General features: G+C 41.7%; 1 protein-coding gene across 1 annotated transcript in view; it reads left to right on the plus strand.

Annotated features, from left to right (window-relative positions):
* The first annotated feature begins 414 nt into the window (after positions 1–414).
* Positions 415–24,883, plus strand: part of LOC128977223 (ras-related protein Rab-10-like) — a 30,469-nt gene continuing 6,000 nt past the window's right edge. The window contains exons 1-5 of the mRNA XM_054394716.1: positions 415–589; positions 7,047–7,107; positions 8,016–8,154; positions 16,391–16,480; positions 19,659–19,760. Coding sequence (XP_054250691.1) covers positions 415–589; positions 7,047–7,107; positions 8,016–8,154; positions 16,391–16,480; positions 19,659–19,760 — 567 coding nt within the window. The remainder of the gene's footprint in view (positions 590–7,046; positions 7,108–8,015; positions 8,155–16,390; positions 16,481–19,658; positions 19,761–24,883) is intronic.

A 24,883-nucleotide genomic window follows, 5' to 3' on the forward strand; every position in this document is an offset into this window, starting at 1 on the left:
GAATTTCCCCTAGCATGTGTGCAGATGTGGCTGCTGTAACGGCGGCAGCATTCAGTCAGAGAGCAGAGGCAAGCTGATTGATTACTTACTCTTCAAAGCCGCTTTCACAAGCGGGCGGAGGCCCCGCGCACCCCTCGCCCCCGCAGCCCAACGCCCCGCAGCAGCATCCGGGGCTCGATGCAACCCACCCCACCTGTGCGAGGCGGCGGGCAGATGGCGTCCGGCGCCGCTCTCGGTTCTGGCCCCGCTCTCCGTTCCGGCCCCGCTCTCGGTTCCAGCCCCGCCGCCGGGCCTCTCCCCACCGCGGGCGGGGCCGGAGTGTGCTTCCCGCAGCGGGGCGGCCCGCGGGCCCCGCTCCGCCCCACCCTGTCCTGGCACGGCCGGGCCCGGCCCGGCCGGCACTCGCCGCCCGCCATGGCGGGGATGAGGCTGGGGCACGGGGACGGGGGTGTGGGGAAGCCGCCACTGCTGGTGAAAATCGTGATGGCCGGGGAGTCCTGCGTGGGGAAGACCTCCATCGTGCGGAGGTACACGGAGCCCAACTGGCCGCCTGCCGGGGCTCCCACCTCCTCCTACTTGGCCACGATCGGTGAGTGACCGCGGCCGGCCCCCAGGCAGCTGGCCCTGCCGGCGCCGCACCGCACCCCCGGGCCGGCACCTGCCCGTATGCCCCAGGCGCATCGCCGCCGTCTTTCAGCACCCGCGTCCCGTGTCCCCGCTGCCTTCCCGCGAAGCGAGGCCCCGCCGGCCGGTGGCTCTGCCTGCACGCCGGCGTCCGCCGCACGCCCCGCGGGGCTGGCGTGGGTCCCAGGGGGCCGGCGTCCGTTCCTCGTCCCTTTCTGCCCTGCTGTTCCTCCCGCCCACAGGCCGCGGGTGTTCGCTTCCAACGCAGCCTTCCCGGCACCGGCAGGTCGGCACTGCCTGCCTCGCAGATATCGAGGCTCCCTCTGTGCCCAGCCACGTCCAGCAGCTTAAACCTTTGCAGAGCTTTGCCAGGGTGTCAGAAAGCATGTCACCTGGCCCCAGAACCTCTGTGCTGGCTCTTGCACTCTCTCCTGTTAGTCTGGGGCATCTGGAGCCTAATCTTTCTTTAAACTTGCGCAAGCAGCTTCTTTCTTACTGTTCCATATTGGCCATGGCTGCAGGTGGAGGCTCTGTTGCTGTACACCTCTGTGGGTGCAGGGCAAATGGTTATAAACCTCAGAGCTGTCAGGCATCAATAAGATGCTCCATTCTTCCAGCTTCCATGCTAGGAAGGGATTTACCTTTGTGATGGTATAAAGTCAAGATACCTTGTAGGTAGACATGTGCACAGTGGAGCCATTGCTGTGGTGGAGGTAATCAGCCCTGCCAGAGCAAAGCAGTTTTGGGCTGCACGGCCAGCTGCTTTCCTCAGCTCCTCTGCAAGTTGGGGATCATGGGGAGCTCCAGCTGCTGTGGTACACAGCCCCACGCTGCTGTGGGGAACAGCAAGTTGACTGTCCACATGCTGACAACCAGGTCATTGGCGTGAAAATGTGTAACGTGGGTGTGGTGGTTTGGTTTGCTGTGGAGATGTTCCAATTTCTGGTTAGGAAACTTTTAAAAGTTTGCATGAGTGTAAGAATGTATTTATCCGTTTGTCTCTCTATTTATATATTTTTCTGTGCTCTTGAAGAGTAAGTATGCACAAGAAATGGTGTGTTCTGCATTTGAGATATGCATGGCTCTTTTATACATTTAAGTTGCCTTAAATGAATAAATAACAAGTATTAGCTGTGGCAGCAGCTGGCCCAGGGAACATTTAATGTATGCGAGGTGGCTTGAGCTGCATACATGAGAATGGCTGAATTTAAGCCATTTTTAAATTTTCTTGCCCATTCTTGGAAAGCAACTTCTGCAACTGACATGATCCAAAAGGGAGAACCCAGCTAGCAGCGAAGTCCTGAAACTGATCCTTATAACAGGGAACCTGTACCCAGGCTTAGCAAGGACCCCCAAAGAGTGGCCATGAAGATAAACATCAGACTGTTGGTGTGTTTTTTATATTGGAGCATAGATTCCTGGCTGTGAGGTTACTCCTTTGTGGAACACTTACTTTTAATTACAGTCCATGGCAGAGTCAAATATTCTTGCATACTGATGATGTTAAGTAGATATTTTCCAGGCTGTGGGTTGAAATAGTTTAAGGAATAGTTAAGATGAAAGGACTTTGTGAACGTCGTGGGCTGAGATTAATCATATTAGTTTTATTAGTGTTGTTGAAACCTATTTTTGAGAGGTTTAAAAACTTCTTACACAGTTGCTTATCTGAAATGTAATTGAATCATCCACGTGTGGTATTTTTTTTTTTACCTGAAGGTGATTTTAAAGTTATTTCTCAAGTGCTGTGTTCCAGTTAATTCCATTTTAGGAGGTCTGTTAGAGCTTAGACTTTCAGAATGAATAGGATTGTGAGTGATGGCTCCTGGAAGAGTAATGCTGGAAGTGAAAGTTCATTTTCCGGGGACAGCTACAACTCAAAGCATGGCCTAGAGGTCATGGCCCATAGTGGTGTAAAGGAGGAAGACACAGTGCAGTGCTTTTTCTGCCATGAGGATGATCAGAGGGCTGGAGCTCCTCTGCTGGGAAGACAGACTGAGAGAGTTGGGGCTGTTCAGTCTGGAGAAGAGAAGGCTCTGAGGAGACCTTATTGTGGCCTTGCAGTATCTTAAAGAGGCTTAAAAGAAAGCTGGGGAGGGACTTTTTAGGGTGTCAGGGAGTGATAGGACTAAGGGGAATGGAAAAAAAATAGAAATGGGTAGATTCAGATTGGATGTTAGGAAGAAATTCTTCCCCATGAGGGTGGTGAGACATTGGAACATGTTTCCCAGGGAGGTGGCAGAAGCCTCATCCCTGGAGGTTTTTAAGGCCAGGCTGGATGTGGATCTGAGCAACCTGATGTAGTGTGAGGTGTCCCTGCCCATAGCGGGGAGGTTGGAACTAGATGATCCTTGAGGTCCCTTCCAATCCTAACAATTTTATGATTCTACGGTGTCTTCTCCCTCTTTGGCACCATCAAAACAAATAACTGTTTTCATTCAGATGCCTGATTCATGCAAGCTCAGTCAGAAGTTCCCTCTCTGTCATGCAGCCTGTTGAATGCTCCTCTGATGTTATTTGATTTTTTTTTTTCACCCTACTTATCTAGCCAGAAAAGTGATTTGAGTAGAAGGAAGATTACCCAGGATGTACAGTCTCTTAGCTGTCCAAATTCCCCGACAAAATCATGTGCCACCATCTTCCTTAGTGTCAAAGAGTAGTAAGCACAGGCTTTAAAAGATGGTTCAGCATCTCATTCCTGTGTCATCATGAATCACAGGTTTGTGTTACTAGGAGAAATCCCAGTGTTACTGCAACGGGGGAAATTCCAAACACTTTATTGTAGGCTCTGGTAGCAGTGAACTTTTCTAAGATGCAGTAAATTTTCATTGAAAGCTTTTTATGCAGCACTTAAACTCTCAAGGCTGGGTGCCCTTCCTCCTCTGCAATTATGCAGTTTGGGTAAATTATAAGCAGTTATAGTTTTCTAATTAAACTTATATGCATCATAAGGCAGTTGCATTGTATTATGAGCAGACTATAAAGAATAAATGTTTTTGTTTAAACAATGGCATTGCATATAAAGCCATAGAGGAAGTTTATGAACAAAAGACCCTTTTGTATACAAGTGATCAGGGTTGTGATCTTGCAGGTTGTGAGGTGGTTGTTTTGCTGTGTGAGGTGGCTGTGGTCCTGCAGCACGTTTTCTGTGAGAATCACTTCTGCAGAGGTGTGAGTCCAACCAAATCTGCCATAGTTAAAACTGGTGCAACTCCTTCTTTAGGAGTAAAAGAAAACCAACAGTTTTATTTTGACTTTTTCCCTCAAAAAGAACCTTTTTGTTTTTAGAGCCTATATTTAAGGAAAAAGAAAGATTTATTACAAATGAAGGTGCAAACTCAAGTGATTTATGCATTTGTTTCTAATGTGCAATGAATAAGAGAACCAGCTGTGGAGTCTGTGTAGATTCCCTGATACTAATTTTAGAAGGAAATAGAATTAATCAATAAAAATCACCACAGTGAAGTGTCCTGTGTTAACAAGACTAGTAGTAATCCACATCTTAATTTTTTCTTTCATTTTATTTTTGCAAGGCTGGATGGGTTTTTTTTGTCACCCTGATTTTCCTAACAAACCATCTTATCCCATGAGTTGGTTTTCTTACCAAAACAGCAGTGATCACTGCTTCATGTACAGGAAGAGTCTGATTCAAGTGATGCACCAACACCTAGTAAGGGTGAAGTGTGGGTAGGAGTAACAAGGTGGAAACTCGACCCACAACATCTCACTGGGTACTTGCCCAGCCTGAGCAGAGGAGCTGATACCAACTTCCCTGTTTCCAGAACTGAGGATGCTGTATGACAGTAAGTGATCTAGGTAGAACCTCCATCCATGCTATCACTGTTGCATCCTGGTAAGCTGCTCAAATGTGCATTTTCTCTGGAGAAACTTATTTTTCTGAGCCTTTTATACCAGGAACTTGCCATTGGGGTGAATTTGCCACTCCAACTTGCATTGGGGTGAAAAGTGTGTTGTAATTTTCTAGGCCAGCTGTGAAAGACCTCAGTGAAGAGGACTTTTGCAGATGGCCAAAGACTGTTTTACAGACACTGAGAGAATTCATAGCTGAGTTTCCCCATGGTTGACTATTTTAATGCTTTTTAGACCTAATTGCATTTAAGGTGCCTCAGTCCTAATGTAGGCATATTTATCATTTGGACTATAAAAAGAAATTAATCTCCTGGTTATAAAACTTGGAAATAACAACTAGAATTTGAACTTGTACCCAGCATACCCCTTTCTGGTTTTTGGTGGTTTTTTTTTTTTTTGACAGCTTAAAAGAAGCAGGTACAAGCTGTTGCATTCAAATAACATTTATCTCAAGAGCAGCAATCAATGCTTGCTTTGTTATGTTGGTCATGTTTTATAATACATGGGCCTAAAATCATCTGAAATCTGCCAGCTGTCTTTGGCATTGTATTTCTCATTTTTCTTTTCTATCCTCCCAATTTGCTAAGTTTGCTGGAAATTTCATATAAAGACATGAACAATTCATGCATGCAGAACATATTGACTTCTGGTTTTCACTAACATTCATTGACCTTTTAGGTCAATAAATTTTGAAGTTGACTTAAGAAGTCAATAAGCCTTATTTTAATTTAGATTAAGTTTTAGTCTGATTCAGCACTCTGCTTCCCTTTTTATAAATAATAATATATATTAAAAAAAAGCTCATAGCAATTTATTACTAAAATTTATGTCAACTAAGAACTGTTTCATATAGGTCTGGGGATCCTTGGCTGGACTATAATTCTTTTGCTCTATTCCCAGCACAGCATTTGAAAGTGACATTCCAGCCTCCCTCTGTCCCTCTCAATGGTTCTAATATCAATTGTAGAAAGTGATACAGATAATTAAACAGAACCATGTGAATTTCAGGAGCAAGTGTTTTCCATCACGTTGGAACTTCACCTTACATGAGCAAATTGGACTTAAATTACATTTCCATCTGACGTTATTAATTCCATCAAGGAAGCTTTGTGTAATATTAATTACAAATACCAATTATATTATTTCATCTTTCCTTTCCATTGGAGCTTCAACAAAAATTCATCAAGAGAAAGACATGATTATCATCATAATTTTAAAAGTCCACCTAAAGTCTTTTACCACATGCAAAACAAAAATGTTAATGGCATTGGGAATCGTTCATGTTGAGAGTGTACTTGTCAAACTTTGGTGCACAGCAAAAGGGAAGGGAACATTTCCTCTACATTTTAGGTTTACTGCCATGGGTGTTTTCCTTTGAAGTAATATGGCAGACAGGTTCTTATTTCAGTGCAGTGGTATCCATGTCAGATTTTTGTACATTTTCAGTGTTTAGTTCTTTCAAATGACATTGTTACTCGTGAAGAAATCACTCTGAAGTTAAGTAGGTGTATTTTGGCATTAAGGAATTTTAACCATGCAGTATGGCCAGCTATTGCAATAGCACCTGCAGTTCACTTCATATAATTGACAGAAATCTTAGTGGTTTTCAGTGGGGGGAAATGAAAATAAGCAGAGAAATTGTCAAACAGTATTTCAAATTTCAGCAATCGAGTAATTGGGAAAAAAAATGGTTACCTGTGAGGAAACGTGTCAGTCTAAGATAGAATCTGCCAGTGAGTAGTTGCTAATATTAACATTGGAGCTTCAACAACCCATAAATCCAGATATCATTACCGTATTTGGAGTACTAATTTGGCAGTGTATTACAAGAACACACTATAAAGGAAGGTATCTTTAAGGAAAGATCTGTTGTGTATGTAGAGGTGGTGTTCCTTACTGATTTCAAGTGCTAATGTTTGGGTTTTTTCACTCTGGATCTGGGATGCACAGTGGTTAAGGCTGTCGAGAGAGTCCTCTTCGTTTTCAATGAAATCCAATGTGTGTTTGTCTTTGCATTTAATTAATACAGCTGATTTTTTTTGTTCCTGTTCACGTAACCCTCGATATTTTTTTCCTAGGGATTTGGAAGGACTGAAAACTAGTGTTGCACATGCAACAGCTCTGTAAGCATTTCTGCCTCTCCATTCACAGCTGTCACACTGTTGTGATAGAACTGGAAACAACAGAAATCACCAATGTATTTGCCAAGTATTATTGTGCATAGGGCATGAAACTCCTGTCATGACACTTGTCTGTCCATGGAAACACCTACATGTAGTTTCAGAGTATCTGCACCTCTGTGTCGACCTGCCCCCCACACCATTGCTTTGTATCATACTGCTGTAATGTATTGGCACGTAGCTGTTTTCACCATGGAACATTATCCTTCCACCATTTCCAGTTGAGTGTCTGTGGCTGGCTTGTTATCCTTTGTTTGATATAGTTACTTCACACTTTCTGCTCCAAATTGCATGGTAACAAGAGATAAGAAACAATCTTCACAGGGAATCCATGTCATTATGAGAAATGTTAACAGATTTTTTTCTTTCTTCTAGGCATTGATTTTAAAGTAAAGGCAATAACATTTAATGATACAAGAGTGAAACTTCAAATATGGTAAGTTTTAATTTATATCACAAATGAGAGCCAACTAAAGTACATCAGAGCATGAAAAATCTCATCTGCTTTTAATTGTCTGTCTTCCTAAAGTGCAGATTTTCCTACTAGGTCATTTCAAAAATTTGAATTTGGCCTAGGGGAGCATATTTTTTGCAGCAACTAATGTAAGTTAAGAAAATGGTTGCTGCTAGATTGTTTTAACAATAAGACTTGCAGAGTACAAACAGCACAGAACTGTGATCGGTATTAAGTAGATTTAATTGTGCAGGAACACCGAGGAAAGTGACAAAGCATCCCTGTGCTTTCTGGCTTTCTCCCAAAACCTACCTTCCATCTAAACCAGTTTGCTGTTTGTGTCACACTTTACAAAGAGATGTCATCTGACTGCTGCAGTCAACTTCTTCATAAGATTCAGTACTGTCCCTCAGCTTAAAACCATTCCCCCTTGTCCTATTGCTTAACACCTGTATAAAAAGTCCCTCTCCAGCCTTTCTGTAGGATGCCTTCAGGTATTGGAAGGCAGATATAAATAAGTCCCCCCCCAGAGTCTTCTCTTTTCTGGCTTGAACAGCCCTAGGTCCTTCAGTCTGTCCTCATAGCAGAGGTGTTCTGGCCCTTGGACCATCTTTGTGTCCCTCCTCTGGACTCCCTCCAGCAGCTCTTGTTTCTAAAGAAGCTCAAAGTTGCACTCAAGTTCAGAACAGTTCCAGTGTATTGCTTTCACTGCTGTATCTGTCACCCAGATTTTCTCCCATCCTTGTATTCCTTGTCTATTTTCTGTTCTTTTGAATGCTACACCCTTCAAAATCTGGACAAAACTTAAAATAAAAGGGTATTTTCTTGAGTGTTGTGCAGTCTGATCATCTTTTGTTTGCCTGTCTGTGATTTCTCGCCATTTCTTTCAGGGATACTGCTGGTCAGGAACGATTCCATACCCTGAGCACCAGCTATTTTCGTGGTGCACAAGGCTTTGTTCTTGTGTATGACATCACAAATCTGGACAGTTTTCGAAGTATTACCACCTGGATGAAAGACATCTATGAGGTAAATCTGTCTAAAAGTGGTTGATCTCTTGCTGAAGGTAGTTAACAAGTTATTGCTGTTAATATTTCAGGCGACTGCATCAGATTTATTCTTGTTCCATGAACTGTATGTTTTTAACCAGAATTTCTTGCCTTTAACTCAGCACGCTGTATGTTAGTGGGATTGCTGCTAGCTGAAACTGGAATGCAGTAGAGATTACCCAGGACAAGCCCATGGTGCTGCAGGAGTGTTTTCTGAAGTACTTTTAGAACACAGCTTCTGGTCAGAGGTCTGGAGCTCCTCTGCTGTGAGGACAGACTGAAAGAGTTGGGGCTGCTCAGTCTGGAGAAGAAAAGGCTCTGAGGAGACCTTATTGTGACCTTGCAGTATCTGAAGGGGGCCTACAAGAAAGCTGGGGAGGGATTTTTAGGGTGTCATGGAGTGATAGGGGGGAATGCAGAAAAAAAATACAAATGGGTAGATTCAGATTGGAAGAAGTTTTTCACCATGAGGGTACTGAGACACTGGAACAGGTTTCCCAGGGAGGTGGTGGAAGCCTCATCCCTGAAGGTTTTTAAGGGCAGGCTGGATGTGGCTCTGGGCAACCTGATCTAGTGTGAGGTGCTCCTGCCCATGGCAGAGAGGTTGGAACTAGATGATCTTTGAGGTCCCTTTCAACCCTGACAATTCGGTGATTCTATGATTCGGTTTCATGTACGCTGAGGCATAGTTGTCCCTGGTGTGCCTACCACAAGTGAATCTCTGTGAGCTCATCCCAGGATTTTAATTGGCTTCCATATCAAAATTCCATATCACAGCCAGTGATTTCCCTTTCCTAATTTCATTACTTTCACTGTAGTTACCTCATCCCATGAATCAAAAGAAACAACTCAGTTGAAGACCCTCATTGTCTTTGCTGGATATTCCCTTGGAGAGGGGGAGCTGGTGCGGGGAGAAGGAGAATCCCTTTTTGGTGGCAATCAGGTGTGGTTCAGCTCCTCAGCTCGTGGTAGTGAGCCAGAGACACATGCATTCATATGACATAGGAAGTGATTCAGCAGCATGTGGCTGCCAGACAGGGAGTGTGTTCCCACCTCCCTTCCTGCTCCTGAACATTGCCTCCCACTCTGCTGCTTCTAGAGCTTTTCAGAACCCTCTGAGGTTCACTCTTCTTTCTAACATGGTAGAAAACTAACCCAGCAAAACAAGTTGGATGGTTTTCTGCTCTATCAGTGAGTTCAAGAGGTTCATAGAAAAGTCTTGCCAGTTAGTGAAGTTGACACAGGGTAAGCATGCAGGAGTAGGAAGGCCAGGAGAAGAACTATGAGAACTGGAGGGAGGAACCAGGGAGGGAGGAGGGAACAAGCCCTTAGACATCTGGTCGTTCAGCTGCCTGTAACCCTGCACCTGATTCTCAATTGCTAAAGTCTCTCTTGATGTGTTCCCTCTTAAGTAGTGCAAGTTTTAGAACAGAATAGTGTGGCTGTAGGTTTACTGTTATCTGAAACTGCTAATGGAGATGATCCATAGATAACCATTTATAGATATCTGTGTATTCATACAGCTGTCTGTGTGAATCCATACATAAAATGCTGATCTGTCTTCCCACTGCCTCCAAAAGGACCATTTTGTCCTGTCATCTTGAAATAGATCAGCAGGATGGTTGATTCAGTAGGCTATAATGCACAACCATAGACACTAGGAAATGATCAGGACTATATGGTGGAGGGAGGCTGGAGGGAAGGGTGGGAGTAGCTCCTGAAGGACCTGTGCAAGCTCAGATCTGCTCCAGTCAATCAGGAAATGACACCTGCATTAGCCTGCTTTCTGTTCATGACACTTCAAAGCTTGTGCATACTCAAATTATTAATATTTAGATTGTTCATTCTTAACCCCTGAAGGGATTTTGTAATTTAAAATTTAAAAAGTGGAGACCCCCCTCAATTTAAAACAATTTCTGGGAATGTAAATTGCATGATTGATTGTACCAATCTGAGAATTAGCAATTAGTGAGTGTTGCAATAGAGCTAGATAATAGTAAAAAATTTAATTTAGTCCTAGTGGGATATCAATTTCTGAAGTGTCTTGGAGAAAATATATGGGGCCATTCATTGCAAAAGAAATGTTTTTAAGCAGTAACTGTTAGAACACAGGGCATTTCATGAAAATTAATTACTTGGTGGAGGTTGAGGACATTCCCTGCATTTACTTTGGTCTCTGAATGCAAACCAATATTTAATTCCCCACACATGCCCAGTATCAAAGTGGCTGTTCCTACAACAGCCTTTGAATATGCAAGTGTAGAAAAATGACATACAATTTGAAAAGGGAAACAGAGAGAGGTTCCATTAAACACCAGACTAATAGGCAATGCAGAGCTTCCTCCTGACCCAATCAAAGGAATCTTTAAGACAATTCAGTTCTTACACTTGCTTTTTTTAGTTCTTTGTGCATAGAGATTTTAAACAAAGTTTTAAAACACCTTTTTCAGTGTGCTAAGCCATTTTTACAACAGTTGAAAATGACAATCTAAGCAATTTAGCATTCCTAAAAACTCCATTGATTTTACAAAAACAAGCCAGTCAGTGCTATTACAAGCAGATTACCAGTAATGTGCTCATTGTATTTCAATTATTTTAAGTATACAGCAACTTTCCTATTAAAAATGAATTATTGTTCAAGGAAGTTCAAGACATAAATCTGCTGCCCTATCTGTATTGTTGTAAAATTAGGTTTTGTTGCTAGAGGACACTAAGTAACGTGACTGCACTTTAAAAAGCTTGCTAAAAAAATATACTCACAGATTAATTAATATCTTAGGACATTATTGGCAAATCCTGTACAGGTATATTGGATTTGTAATGCACTCATTAGGGGCATGATAATTGCAGGGAAATTACTGTAGAACATGAAACCATTCTTTATTTGTAGGACTATAAGCAATGTCCAGCTTAAGGTGTTTCTCTTGTCTGCTCATGTGGTTTTTAGCTGTTGTATGTGGCTGTTCTGAAAGGCTGAGTCTGTTTGGCCTTTAAAAATTAAACACAGGTAATGGTGTACCAAATCCATTTGCAGAAACCAGTGCTTTCCAGGATATTTTAAACAAGATTGCAGCTAACATATGGGCAAAAACTTCCTCACAATCGAGTGTTCAGGTGCTCAAGTGGCTGCCTAGTGGGGCTCTGGAGATGCTTCAAACCCAATTCAACAGGGTCTTGAGCAGCCTGAGCTGACTTTGAAGTTGGTCTTTCTGTGAGCAGAGCATCAGACCAGATGACTTCCAGAAATCCTTGCCAGCTTCAATCATTCTGTGATTCACACGTGGCATCTGGGTCTCCAAGAGCTCCTGACATAGATTGTAGGCCCTAGTTTTCTTTCAACTACATTAGACTGGCTTTCGTTGTGCTGGAGTGGCATGGAGATCATTCCCTAATGATTATCTGCTAGAAATTCTTTGCTAGCACAGAATTTTCTGCATGGGGAAGACAGATTAATTTTCTCATGCAGTCGCAAGCCTTGGGGACGTAATTTAGTGTTCTTGGACTATATCAGCTTTCTATTTATGCTGTGTGAAAGGAGTCCTCAACGAGGCTATGAAATGTGTGGCTGTGTTGGGTTACTGCTGTTTTTTCACAGTGCCCTCTTCTGGGTATGTGCATTAGATGCATCTGAGAGTTGGGAACCTGGTCTGGTGTTCAGTGCTTCTGCATCATTTAAATAAAAGCATCACAGTAAAATGCTGTACAATGTTACCTTTATTTCAAACTCGTCTGAGTTGTTTTTATCTGGGTGCTAAAGCTTGGTGCCAGAAGGATCAAATTGTTCTGGTTCACGATGGGTTTGTTGTTACAACTCTGATTAGAACTGAAAAGTCTTGTTCTTGTCACTCTGCTAAATTGGTTTATCTTTAGCCATAGACAAGTTTGAGAATGAATTGGCTTATATCTACCCAAGTCTAAGTGTGCTAATAGGGAAGTTCTGTCATTTGGACAATTCTGCTGAAGTTCTGGAAATGAGGCATTTGTAACTGAGGTCATTGTGTGGCAGTAAAATAGACAGAAAGAGATATATGTATGGGAATTGTAACGTGAACACTGCCCACGTGGTCATGGTGACAGTGTCTTCCTAACAAATTATTCATCATTAATACAAAGCATCAAGCTTCTGGTGTCATTGTCTGGGGAGTCGGAGGAAGAAACTTCCCACCTTCATGTCCTTGCTCAGCTCTGCTGCATGACCATGCATATTTCTGTCTCCTTTTCAGATCTGAAAAATTCCATTAATGCTACATTTCTTCCTCAAACACAAACCAATTAAGCACTGCCATAGGACATTTATCAGATCTGGGTTCTTTTGCTGCTTCAACCTGCAAACAAACTTCTGTTTCCTTTTCAACCCTGGAAATGTTCCAAGCCAGCTTGGACGGAGCCTTGGGTGACCTGATCTAGTAGGAAGTCTCCCTGCCCATGGCAGGGTGTTGGGACTAGATGATCTCTAAGGTCCCTTCCAACCCAAACCATTCTAGGATTCAAATTGTAATCGGCATCAAAATCATGCAGCCCTGCACAGCCATGCCTTAGGAATGTGGTGGAAGTACAAGGTGGTGATTCCATGTCCATGGCTGGGCAGCTCCAGGGACTCTGGATGAGCTCTGGCTCATCACAGCAAGTTTGCTGCAGGACAGGTGGAGGCCCTGGTAGGGTCTGTGCTCACCATTTAAAAAGTGAAGGGATAGTTTCTCCCAATAACCTGTAAATACAGATGGGATGTAGCTGTCTTTCATTAAAAGTGTCTGTGCTACTTCTGACACAGCTCTTCTGTGAAAAAGTTTTCCCAGCAAAATGGAAACAAGTGCAGAAAAAGACCCCTAACACTGGGGAGAAAAAAAAAAAGAGAATTGCATACAAAAGGGATGAGCCAGAATCTTCCCTTTAGCGTTTTTTATTTCTGTTAACAGCCACATAGTCAAGCAATGAGTTGAGAATTTACCTGGTTGGTGAAGCACAGGCTACTGAAAGCTGGATGGCTTCTGTCAGAGCAGGCTGCTAAAGCCTGGTACAGGAGTCCACTGTGCTTAGTCTGGTTCCTGCTGTGTTTGAAGCTCTGAAGGTGTCCCCTTCTGCCACCACCAACTCCAGCTGCTGGAGAACCCAAGGCAAAAAGTCTTTTTCCCCAAATCTGATGACTCCAAGCTCTTTGCCAAATGCTTCAGAAAACTTAGTCAGTCTCAATAAATCTCTTGGCTCCAATTTTTGAGACAAATCTAGTGCTGATATTTCCTCTTTAGACATTTTTTTTAAAAACAGGCTAGGCTTTCTCCAAGTTCAGATTATTTTTATTTTATGTTTCAGTAAAATGTGAGCTTTGAAATGTTAAAGCCAGAAGAGAGTGAACCAAAACTCTGAATGTATTTTTGAGATACCAAATCAGTTTTAAAATTTCTTTTTAAAAACATAATTTCTTTCTGCCTTGATGAAATTGATGACATTTTTCATAGTGTTTTTCCATCAGATAGACTAAAAATGTTTCCTGACTCTATTAGCTTAGTCAGTGCCAACTTGTGTAATAGCATTTTTAACAACTGTAAAATAAGAATCCTCTTTTTAGCCATAGATTTTGCATGTGGAAAGCTTATTCCTGAACTATAAATAAAAGAGGATAAAAATACACAGTGAGTTTTTGGAAGCAATGAAGAGCTAGATTTTTGGTCCCTTCAAATCAGTGTACCTGTGCAGTTTTTGTGCCAGCTGAGCACATGGTCAGACTTCTTGCCTGCTCATAGTGACTTCTTTTTAAGACTTCTTCAATATAATCAGGTTTCAGAATTTAAAATGGACATCATTTGGTGTATAGTCTTCAATTTTCTAAAAGCAAGAAGCTGCAAGATACCATCTTCAAATAAAGGAGTACTTGGCAGTGCTTTGGTGATGGGGTTGTTTAGTCTGGGGAAGAGGAGGCTGAAGGGAGACCTCATTGCTCTCTACAGCTCCTTGAAAGGAGGCTGGAGGGAGGTGTGGGTTGGTCTCTTCTCCCTCATATTAGGTGATAGAATGAGGGGAAATGGCTTCAAAGTGTGCCAGGGGAGATTTAGGTTGGCTATTAGGAAAAATGTCTTTACTGCAAGCATGGTCAGCCATGGGAACAGGCTGTGGAGGGAGGTGGTGGAGTCACCATCCCTTGAAGTGTTTCAAGAAATGTTTGGCACTTTGGGACATGGTGGTGTTAGGTCAATGGTTAGATTTGGTCTTAGGGATCTTTTCCAAGCAAAACAATTCTATGATTCTAAGGATCCAGCCAAAATGAGACTATGTTATGACACTATATTAATGTAGAAATACTAGTTATTTGCTGCCGTAAATACTTAGTGGTCTGGTAATCCTAACCTCCTTTAAATGTTGTTACTGTTTGAAGCTGTTTGGGAGGAACACTCCTCCTGCAAAAATTGATGCTGTTTGCACAGCAGTCCCATTTACAGGCTGAGTTTCAAGGTTCCCACAGAAAGTGTTCTAGCTTTCCCTTTGACCTTTTATTTCAGGGGAAAGTCAAATATCACTTTCAGAACCGTCAGCTACACATAGTCTCTCCGAAAAAAGTTGGTTATGTGATGAGATTAAATTGTCTGTTTACTCTATTTTAGGGACTGATGTATGTAATTTTATGTAGGAGAACCATTGACCTTAATGAGTAAAGCTTCAGTGCATTCTGAAGCAGCCAACATTTTGGTCTATTAATCCAGGTTCGATTGATTCATTATTTTAGGCCTGTACTTTGTACTCTTACGATGAGCTTACTTTATTTTAATACTGCATTATCCTGAACATAAGCTGTGGGTATAAAATGAGATTAGCTGACTCTAAAATGAGAGTGGATAAAAAAAAAAAAAAAGAGAAATTGTGTTCCTTAATAATAAATTGTGCCTACTGCTGTACTCCTCAAATGAGGGAACTTAGTTGTAAGAGTGCAAATAGACTAAAAAATAATGATCCTCTCAGCCTTTAATAAATAAAGGTTTTTCTTTGTGGTGTTTTATAAGGGAGGGTTGAGGGCCCATCCCTGGAGGCATTCAAGACCAGACTTGATGTGGCCCTAGGCAGCCTGATCTAGTTGGAGGTGTCCCTGCTGACTGCAGGGGGATTGGACAAGATAACCTTTGAAGGTCCAACCTGTGTCTGTGTGTGAGCTTTGGGGGAGATGATTGTCTGTGCCTGGTTTTGTCTTATGGCAAAGCTATAAAAAAAATTTAAGACTTTGATCAGAGATTTCACCAATGTCCTTGTAGAGAGATCTGCAGCCTGTCCCCAGACTTTTTGAGTCATCAGAGAAGCTGTGTGAGCATGTACCTTCAGAACAGAAGCCATGGGATCAGACCACATTAGCTTTAATTGTTGCTGGATTGAGACCCCCAGGTTCCTCCATTTAAGCATCAGAAGTGGTTTTAAATGCTATAATTTTCACAACAAATGTCAGCTTTCCAATTCCACATGCTGTTGCAGAACTGTTCTCTTTCCCTGTCCTTATTCCAGTCATGTATAGTTACAATGGCTTATCTTAAAATAACACTGATGTAAAGCACCCAGTGCATTTTGGAGTCATCATGCATGTAACTGGATTAGTGGAACGAAGGATGGAGGCAAGGTCAAAAGGTAGATTTTTCTTCCTTTGGAAATCAATGAGGTTTTTAAATTTTACTTCATTAAAAATCTATTGCTGCCTTCTAAGTGTCTTGGAATAATCAAACTTTTATGTTGAGTTTGAACACTTTGAATGTAATTTTACTGTCTGTGTGCAAAAGTGAAGCACAGAGAGGTGCTCTTTCAGGTGCAGCAAATTCCTTCCTTTTTACTTGAGCGCTGGATGTAGACCAGACTAAATTGCTAATCCATGAACCCATTACTTTAGGAAGGGCAGTGTCTATGAATTTGGGGCATTTCCAGTCACTTTTAAAGCCTCAAGACGGAGCATTCATCAGAAGATGGTGCCCATGCACCATATACTTTATATCTCATGAAAGAGGTTACAAATTATGCCCTGCACTCGTAAGTGGCTTTTTTTTTCCCTGCTCTTTGCAATCTTGCTGTTTTCCTCCGAATCCCAGTAAATGATGGAAAATATTTCCACAGATGAAAAGGTCAGGACAGAATTTAGCCTTTACTTTCAAGGAAATAAAGTGTTGAAGGATAGTGTGAGCTGAAGGTGAAGGGGTTTGTTGATTGCTTGCTTCTTACCTGACACTTTATTAATGCTGGTTCTCTTTCAGAAAGCAGGTGATGAAGTGGACGTAATACTGTTGGGCAACAAGTGTGATAAGGAGTCAGAACGTGTAGTTCCAAAACAGAAAGGAGAAAAGGTATCACTGACCACTGGTACTTTCTTTGGGCTCTCCTGAGTATCTTAGTGTGTTACACTGAATATGATAAAAAGCTTCTCAATTTCAAAAATTCTGTTAGGAATTGCTCCAGAAGAACAGTTCTGGAGTGTTGAGATTTTTACAACATATGAGCAGAAATACATCCTGGCTGATCTCTTTAGAATACAGATTTGGATTTTAAAGGTTAAGATGTACTTTAACACACTTTCAGGTGTTATGATAGAAATCTTACATTTTCAATTAAAACTAAAGATGTTGTAGTGCCTGCATTTTCAGAGTACTGTTCTAATGGGAGTTACTGAAATTTCATGCATAATACATTCTGCATCCTTTTTCTGGTACCACCCATCAATGATTATTTTTTGTCGCTGCAGCTTGACTGTAAAGAACTCTTCTGGCAGCCTGTGCATGGTGCTCTGCATTGCCTGTGAATAGCCCTAAGTAAGACTGGGCAGACACATGTAGGGAGCACCCAGCACCCCTAGATCTAACTCTGTGTGTGTTATACAGCTGAGACTGCAGTACAGTTTATACCTGCTGGCCATGTGTAGAGGAGGAACTGGTGGACAGTGCTGTTTTAAAGGCAGTGGTAAATTACTCTCCCTGAGAACCAGTGAGGAAAGCCAGGAGCTGTGCTATGGCAGAATTGTGGTAACAGCTAAATGTTGCAGGAGGGTGTCCTAAGTGCAGTCAATTTTGTAACTGCAAACTGTCTGGAACTTGGAGTGAGCCCTTCTGATATGTTCTCAGGCATGGTGAGTCAGGCAGGATGTCTTGCGTTTAAAGAAGAGAACACTGATCATTTCTTGCCAATAGAATCCCAGATCAGGGAACTTAAAAAAAACCAACTTCACCTTTTCATCAGCATTACAGAGGGTAACTCTTGAAGGTTTGTTGTTCATGTGCAAGACACTTTTCATGTTCATGTGCTGTATCTGTGTGCAAGGAGTAAGGAGTGAGGAGCACAGGCATGCTGTCACTCAGAGTGCAGTCAGAAATGCAGTCACTGGGTGCATGTGCACAAGAGGGCAGCAGTGGGGTTTTGCATGTGGTGGTAACCATGACATTTTCTGACACTTAACCATGCAATCCACATTTCTCTTAAGGTAGTATTTTTTTTTTCAGAACCAAATCATTACCTCCTCACCAATGAATCTGCTTTCTAGATTTCTCCTGCGTCTTGAGGCAGGGCAGCTTTACAGTTAGACTTTTTCTTCTTTTAGCGTGGTTTAGTCTGCTAAAGAATCTGACTGCACCAGACGTAGAAAGATCCCATTGGCAGAGAGAGAGATAACAATTGTCCTCTCACTCCAAAGAAGAAAAGAACCTCATTAAGAGGGGAAGAGTTTGATACTAACTCTGCCACATGATGATTCACCCTTACATATTTCACATTAGCCTGTGAGTGTGAGCTAAAAGTATTCTGCAAGTTCTGTTCAGAGTCTTGCAGAGAAGACCTCTAGACTTGCTGGGAATCTTATTGTCTGTGTTGGCATTTCCAGAGCAGTCTGTCATAACTGAGTGGCCATCATATGCCACTTTGGAGTCTAATTTAATACTGAAAGCTGTTTGCTTTCTGTATTTATATAATTTTGATAAGTCAGAAGGCAACATTTAGTTTTAACACGTTGTGTTCTTGTATTAATAGCATTTAATTCACTTTGGCAAAAGTTTGAACTCAACCTTCTTGGGCTCCTCCATTCCCCCTCCCCAGTAACATTATCTTTTTCTCTGAAAAACAAATAAAAATGTTGAAGATGATATGAGTTGGTAGAATATGGCTGGTTTTCACCCATCAAATCTTTATAACAGAAGGAGGCAATGTAATGTTTTTGCTAACTTCATGTGTCTGACTTCAAAGCTGATTTTACAAGTACAATACAAATGAAAAAACAAAACCACATTCTGCACAGTTCTAGGAATATTTCAGACATCTCTCTGATTCAGTACTAAGAAATCATAGCAGCACTTTGCTAGGAAGAAGTATATTTTGAATAAAAAGATGAACAACTGGAAATAAATTTCCCCTTGCAAGAGATACTGACATTTATTTTGTTATTTTAAGTAAGATCTGAGCTTATTAGCTCCCTCTCCAAACAGTTCCCAGAGATAATAAAACATTTCCCAGTAGCATAATTCCCACAGGTTTGTAAATGTATTTAGGTACTTTATTTATGGATCTATTCAAAGTGCTCCCAAAGGCAAAAAAAAAAAAAAAAGGCAATTATTTGAATGTGCCTTTCCAGATTCATTATGAGAGGAAGTAGCCAAAGCTGTGCTCATACTTCCAGCTGCTTTAACACTGGACTTTTAGGTTGTTTTTTTTCCATCCAGCTAGAGGAGTTGCTTGTCACAATACTTAGCAGTATGCAAGGTGAACTGGAATAATATGTACATTAATCTACTTTGACCAATATTGTGCACAGAGAAAATGAGGGTGTCTTGATAAATGTAGTAGTGTGGTGACATGATACAGAGAAAGCTGAAGAACTCAAGGTTTGGGGTTTTTTGGGTGTTTTGGGTAAGGGTATGTTTGGGAGGAGTGTATTATTGGTTCTTTGTTTGTTTTGGTTTATTTTTATTTTGCTTGGGTCTTCACAGATTTGTTTGCACTCTCCTCTTCTATTACCATAACATATCTTCACATACATATCTGTTCTTTGCTTGCCTGTTACATCTGTGTTTCTCTCCTTATGATAAAAAGGAGCATCTCCTTTTTGATTTCACCAAGCCTCTTTTTCTGCAGTTTTGTCACATTTTTATCTATGCTTTTCTGCAGGCACTCCCATTAGTTTCCTCTAAATAAATGCCTGGGAGACAGTTCATTTTCTAAATAAATCAAAACATTGAGAAAAGACCTGCTAGAAATTTTTCTTCTCATTTACAAGTAAAGATAAGTTGAAACAATCTATTTTGAAAATACAAAAATTGAAGAAGAATGTTTTAAGTTACCTGTAATTTGACTGAGGATAAACAGTACTTTACTGAGCTGCTATTAACCTAATCAGTGTTTATCTGGCATGTTAGAAACTGTCAGAACACCTCCATACCTCTTGCTGTTAGTATTAGGAAGTGGTTTTGGTTTGTTTTGGGTTTGTTTTGTTTTTTTTTCTTCCCCTAAAGACTCTTCATCCCATTGCCTACATTTGTTTTTCAGCTTGCTTGGGAACATGGAATACCCTTTTTTGAAACCAGTGCTAAAGATAATGTGAACATTGAGGATGCATTCTCAGTCTTGACTGAGGAAATACTGGAAAAGGTAGGCTTGATTTCTGAGTAGAAAGAAAACGGGAGAATTTTCTTGACAGGTTGGGTGAGCAAGGTTTTAAATACAGAAGTGTTTTAGCCAGTGCTGATTTTGCATTATGGATCCTGTAGCTGTGGATGTACAGTGGAAGAAGGTGTGGGAGAAGAATTGTTCATTTGTGGCTTTCCTTCCCACACTTTTCTTCAAAGGAGAGGTTTGGATGAAAGGAGAAAAAGGCCTCAAGTTGCACCAGGGGAGGTTTTGGTTGAGCATTAGAAGAAAATTCTTTACTGTGAAAGGGTTCTCAAACACTGGAACAGGCTGCCCAGGAGGTGATTGAATCCCCATCCCTGGAGGTGTTCAAAAGCTGCAGGGTTGTGGTGCTGAGAGACATGGTTTAGCACCAGTTTTGGTAGAATTAGAGAATGGTTGGACTGGAAGATCTTAAAGGGCTTTTCCAAATGAAATGATTCTATGAACAGCTCTGGAGTAGTTCCACTTCTGCACCAGGAAATTTCCTTTTTCCTGTAGGTTTCAGCAGAGTATCTGCACTGTGCAGGTGTTGCATGCTTGTGGAATGAGCAGAATTTTCATGTTCAGCAGTCATATGTTTTATCCAAAGTTCCTATCTGTTTATTTAGATGATTTACACCAGTGGTTTTGAAGTTGCTAGGACCTAAAGATTTGAGTTAATTAGTGGTAGAATCAATATTGTTGCTGTCAGAGTCAGCATCTCTAACTACATCGAGTGTGTTGGCTTAGAGGTCCTTAGTCCTCAGAGCTGCAATACTTATGTAGGACTGAATTATTGTTAATTAGCTCTGAAAATGTTTTGCATTGCAATTTATTTTTAGACAGTATAATATTATTTTAGACATTAATGGATGTTCTTCATGCAAGGCATTATCATTGCCATTCATCACCAATATTAGTTATACAAAGCTAACCTTCCATTCCGGATACTCTTGAAATCATAATAAAGATAAATGAGCAAAATTACTGACAAAGTCACAAGTTGCAGTGTTTTGATTAAGTAGCCATAGGGGATGGCCAGAATAATAGCTCAGGGTTGGACTGCTGCTAAATCAAGGTTCTGTTGTGTTATACAATAACACAAGCTGGAGTTGATTATTTTGGAGGAGAAAGGGGGAAAAAAATAAAGGCAAAAAAAAAGGCATTTTTGATTCTTCTAGTATGAAAATGAAGCTCAGCAACTCAACAGTCAAATATAGAATCATAGAGTCCTAGAATGGTTTGGGTTGGGAGGGACCTCTAAAGGTCATCTAGTCCAACCCCCCTACAGTAAGTAGGGACATCCTCAGCTAGGTCAGTTTGCTCAGAGCCCTCTTGAGTCCCACCTTGAATATAGAATATAGAATGGGAAGGTCATAGAATCATAGAATGGTAAGGGTTGGAAGGGACCTCTGGAGATCATCTAGTCTAACACCCTGCCAAAGCAGGATCACCTAGGGCAGGTCACACAGGAACATGTCCAGATAAGTCTAGAGAAGTCTCTAAAGAAGGAGACTCCAACTTCTCTGGGCAGCTTGCTCCAGTGCTCTGTCACCCTCACAGTAAAGAAGTTTTTCCTCATGTTGAGTTGGAACTTCCTGTGTTCCCGTTTATATCCATTGCCCCTTGTCCTGTCACAGGATAACATTGAAAGGAGATTGGAACTTTCTTCTTGCCACCCACCCTTCAGATATTTATAAACACTGATAAGATCCCCTCTCAGTCTTCCCTTTTCCAGGCTAAACAGCCTGAGGTCTCAGCCTTTCCTCATAAGAAATGTTCCATAAGATGGGTCCTTGAATAGCTGGCAAAAAGTCTCAAATAAGATAACTCTGATTTTCTCATACATGGAAGACATTGTTGACTGTAAATAGAGAATGTATTTGTTAGTATGAAGCATGAAAACTTCAAAACAATAGCTGTGATCATCACTGCTGCAAAGACAAATGTGTGTGAAGTGAGCATTTCTGCAGAGTGCGTTTGGGTAAGAACCAAGAGAATTCTCTGCAGCGTGCAGAAATGCTGGGTGGGTATTTCTCATGTTAAGATTGCCTGCACTTATTTCACTTCCAGTGGAACTTTAGTATTGCTATTCATCTTCCTGAAAACTCATGGGGTTTCTAGTATGGACATGCAAACAAATTCAGGCCTTGTGGAAAATGTTATGCTGCTGCACGGCTTTAATTAGAAGTGCTTGAGAATCCAGCTGTACACCCACAGGATCACAGAAGCATTCAGGTGGGAAAAGACCTCAGGATCACCAAGTCCAACCCAGAACCCTACGCTACAAGGTTCACCTCTTAAACCATATCTCCAAGCACCACATCCAAACCACCTTTAAGCACATCCAGGGTTGGTCACTCAACCACCTCCCTGGGCAGCACATTCCAATCCCTGACCACTCTTGCTGTGAAAAAAAATTTCCTAATGTCCAGTCTAAACCTACCCAGTCATAGCTTGAGGCCGTTCCCTCTTGTCCTATCACTAATTACCTGGGAGAAGAGACCAGCACCAACCTCTCCACAATGTCCTTTCAGGTAATTGTAGAGAGCAATGAGGTCTCCCCTCAGCGTCTTCTTTTCCAAACTAAGCAGCCCCAGCTCCTTCAGTCACTCCTCCTAAGATTTATTCTCCAGGCCCTTCCCCAGCTTCATTACCTTCCTCTGCACTCACTCCAGCACCTCCACCTCTCTCTTGTAGAGTTACTCCAAACTGGATACAACGCTTGAGGTGTGGCCTCACCAATGCCAAGTACAGGGGGACAATCACCTCTATACTCCTGCTGGACATAGCATTTCTAATCCCAGCCAGGATGCCATTGGCTTTTTGGCCACCTGGGCACACTGCTGGCTCATATTCAGCCACTTGTCAGTTAGAACCCCCAGGTCCCTTTCTGCTAGACAGCTTTCCCTGCCCTTCTGTATGTTAGGAAAATACCTCCATGAGAGTTTGTCAGGTTTGGCTCTGGTAACGTTTTACCTTACCTAGAAGTGTTTGCAGTCTCTGATAGGGCATCCTACACCAGTACTTTGGTCTATAATTTGCCATTTTTCTTGAAATTCTTTTGTTGATGTAAACAAGGACTCCTTTAGCCCAATTGGTTTTGCCACTGGCCTGGTAAGAAAGAGTTCACAGTACAAAAAATAGATCTCCCACACAGTTTCCTCATGGTTTTCAGGTTCGACAAAATAATTTGCTTGTTCACAAAACTGTGAAATCTGAATGTAGTGCTTGAATTTTAACTCCCTCTAACTGATGAAATTTGGGAGAAGGGAAAACGCAGTAGGAAGTGTGACTAGTAGCTGTGAAAAGTGACATGATAGATGCCAGTCTGAGATCACTTCAGTCATGCATCCGTTCTGCAATGGTAAAATATGTACTTGCTGATTGCAAAAAGGAGATAGAGCTTTGCACAGTGTTTGGCCCAAGACACTTGTGTCTGAGATAGCAGGATATCAGGCCTCCCTTACTTCTGCAATAGGACCACCTGTCCTGGCCTGATGAGATGCTTCAGTGCAAGCATGTCATTGCTTTACCAGGCCCACAGAGGAAACTAATTTTAAGGAACTCCCTAGAAAAGTCTATTATGGCCATGCTTTGGGGAGGTATGTGGAGGTCATTCAGAAGTAAGATAGATATAGGCAGGGGAGGCTGGCAGGCAGCAGACCGTTTTCAGATGCATAGCAGTGGGCTGTATTAATCTTATGACATCTAGGAATTTTTTTTTTTTTATACACAGTTGTGTTCACCATCTGCTACAGGCATTTCTTTATGAACTAAATCTACAGCAAACACTCCTGTAGATGGGGAAGATCAATGTCTGGAGTTACAGATCTCATACAGCAGTAATGAGCTTTCGGATTCTCTTGAAATTTGGAACATGTTGTGGTTCAGTGGAGGACTGGGAGAGAAAAAAAAAAAAACTACTCACAGGAAAACGTGTCAGATGTTAAAGAAAAACAACCCCAAAACTTAACAAAACCAAGCAAGTTTGTTTTGCCATTACTTTGTGCTGCATTTTCCCATCTCTTCTTTTGTGGTTTTACTTGTAGTGGGCTTAAGGGAAAGAGAAGATAGCTGTATCCCAGCAGTTCAGATAAACAAAAGTGCTGCTTGACCTTTTGGAGATTTACCATCTCAGCTATTCCATCCTGGGGCTCAATCCTAAAGCTCTAATTTACATTGGCAGTCTGGTTACCCCAATCAAATGTTACTTGACAGTGTGTGTTGGTAACAGCTAAGGAGTTAGGCCAGAGTTTTGAGAAGTCAGGATTTTCAAACCAATCAGTTAATGACAGATCTGATTGTATTTGAAAGGCTGCAGTGGAAATGAGTGTTACTGACACAGCTTATTGCAGAGGTTTGCTTGGACATGTTAACAAATAACAGTGTTTATTCACAATTCTTATGAGTCTCAGATATGCCTAAACCTGTTTATTAATAGATGGTAGCTGTTCCTTAACAATACTTCTGGTTGCCAGTGAGCTATTTGTACTTGTGAGTCAGTCCTTAAAACAACCCAACCAACCCCAAAAAATACCACCCAGAATGTAGTCAGTGTTTGCACTCTGGTTGGTTTCATGGCTGATAAGCAGTACTCTTCTCAACTAGCTTTTAAGAAAAACTATTACAAGCCTTTGTGTTTCTGTCTCTGTGGGTGTGGTGAGTGGTATTTTTCTAAACTAGAAGGGAGGAAACAAACAAAAAAGCAGAGTTTTTACCCTTTTCTGAAGATTGCTGTAAAACTAACCAAAACTGATGTCCTGCCTCCCTCCCAAGAGTGATTGTCTACTAAGATTGTTTTAGTATAATATTAAACAAACATCTCTGTTGAGCAGAGAACAGTCAGAAGCCAGTTATGAACTTTCCCTGTGCTGTTGAGAGTAACATTCAATGTTCAACAGCTGGGTGTCATAGTCAGAAGTAGCAGACCTCAGTTCTGTCCTTCCTTGATCTTTCTGCCTTCCTTTCTGATGTCAACAAGATTTTGAAGATTGTGTCCCTCATTCCTTTGCTCCTAAAATACCTTTGGAATTGACTAGTTGATTTTAAAACAAATTTGACGGGTCAAACTAAAAGATAATTAAGCTCCCAAGTAGTTCCTTGAAAGGAAGGTGCTGACT

Source organism: Indicator indicator, chromosome 31 (assembly GCF_027791375.1).
Source record: "Indicator indicator isolate 239-I01 chromosome 31, UM_Iind_1.1, whole genome shotgun sequence".
Lineage (NCBI taxonomy): Eukaryota > Metazoa > Chordata > Aves > Piciformes > Indicatoridae > Indicator > Indicator indicator.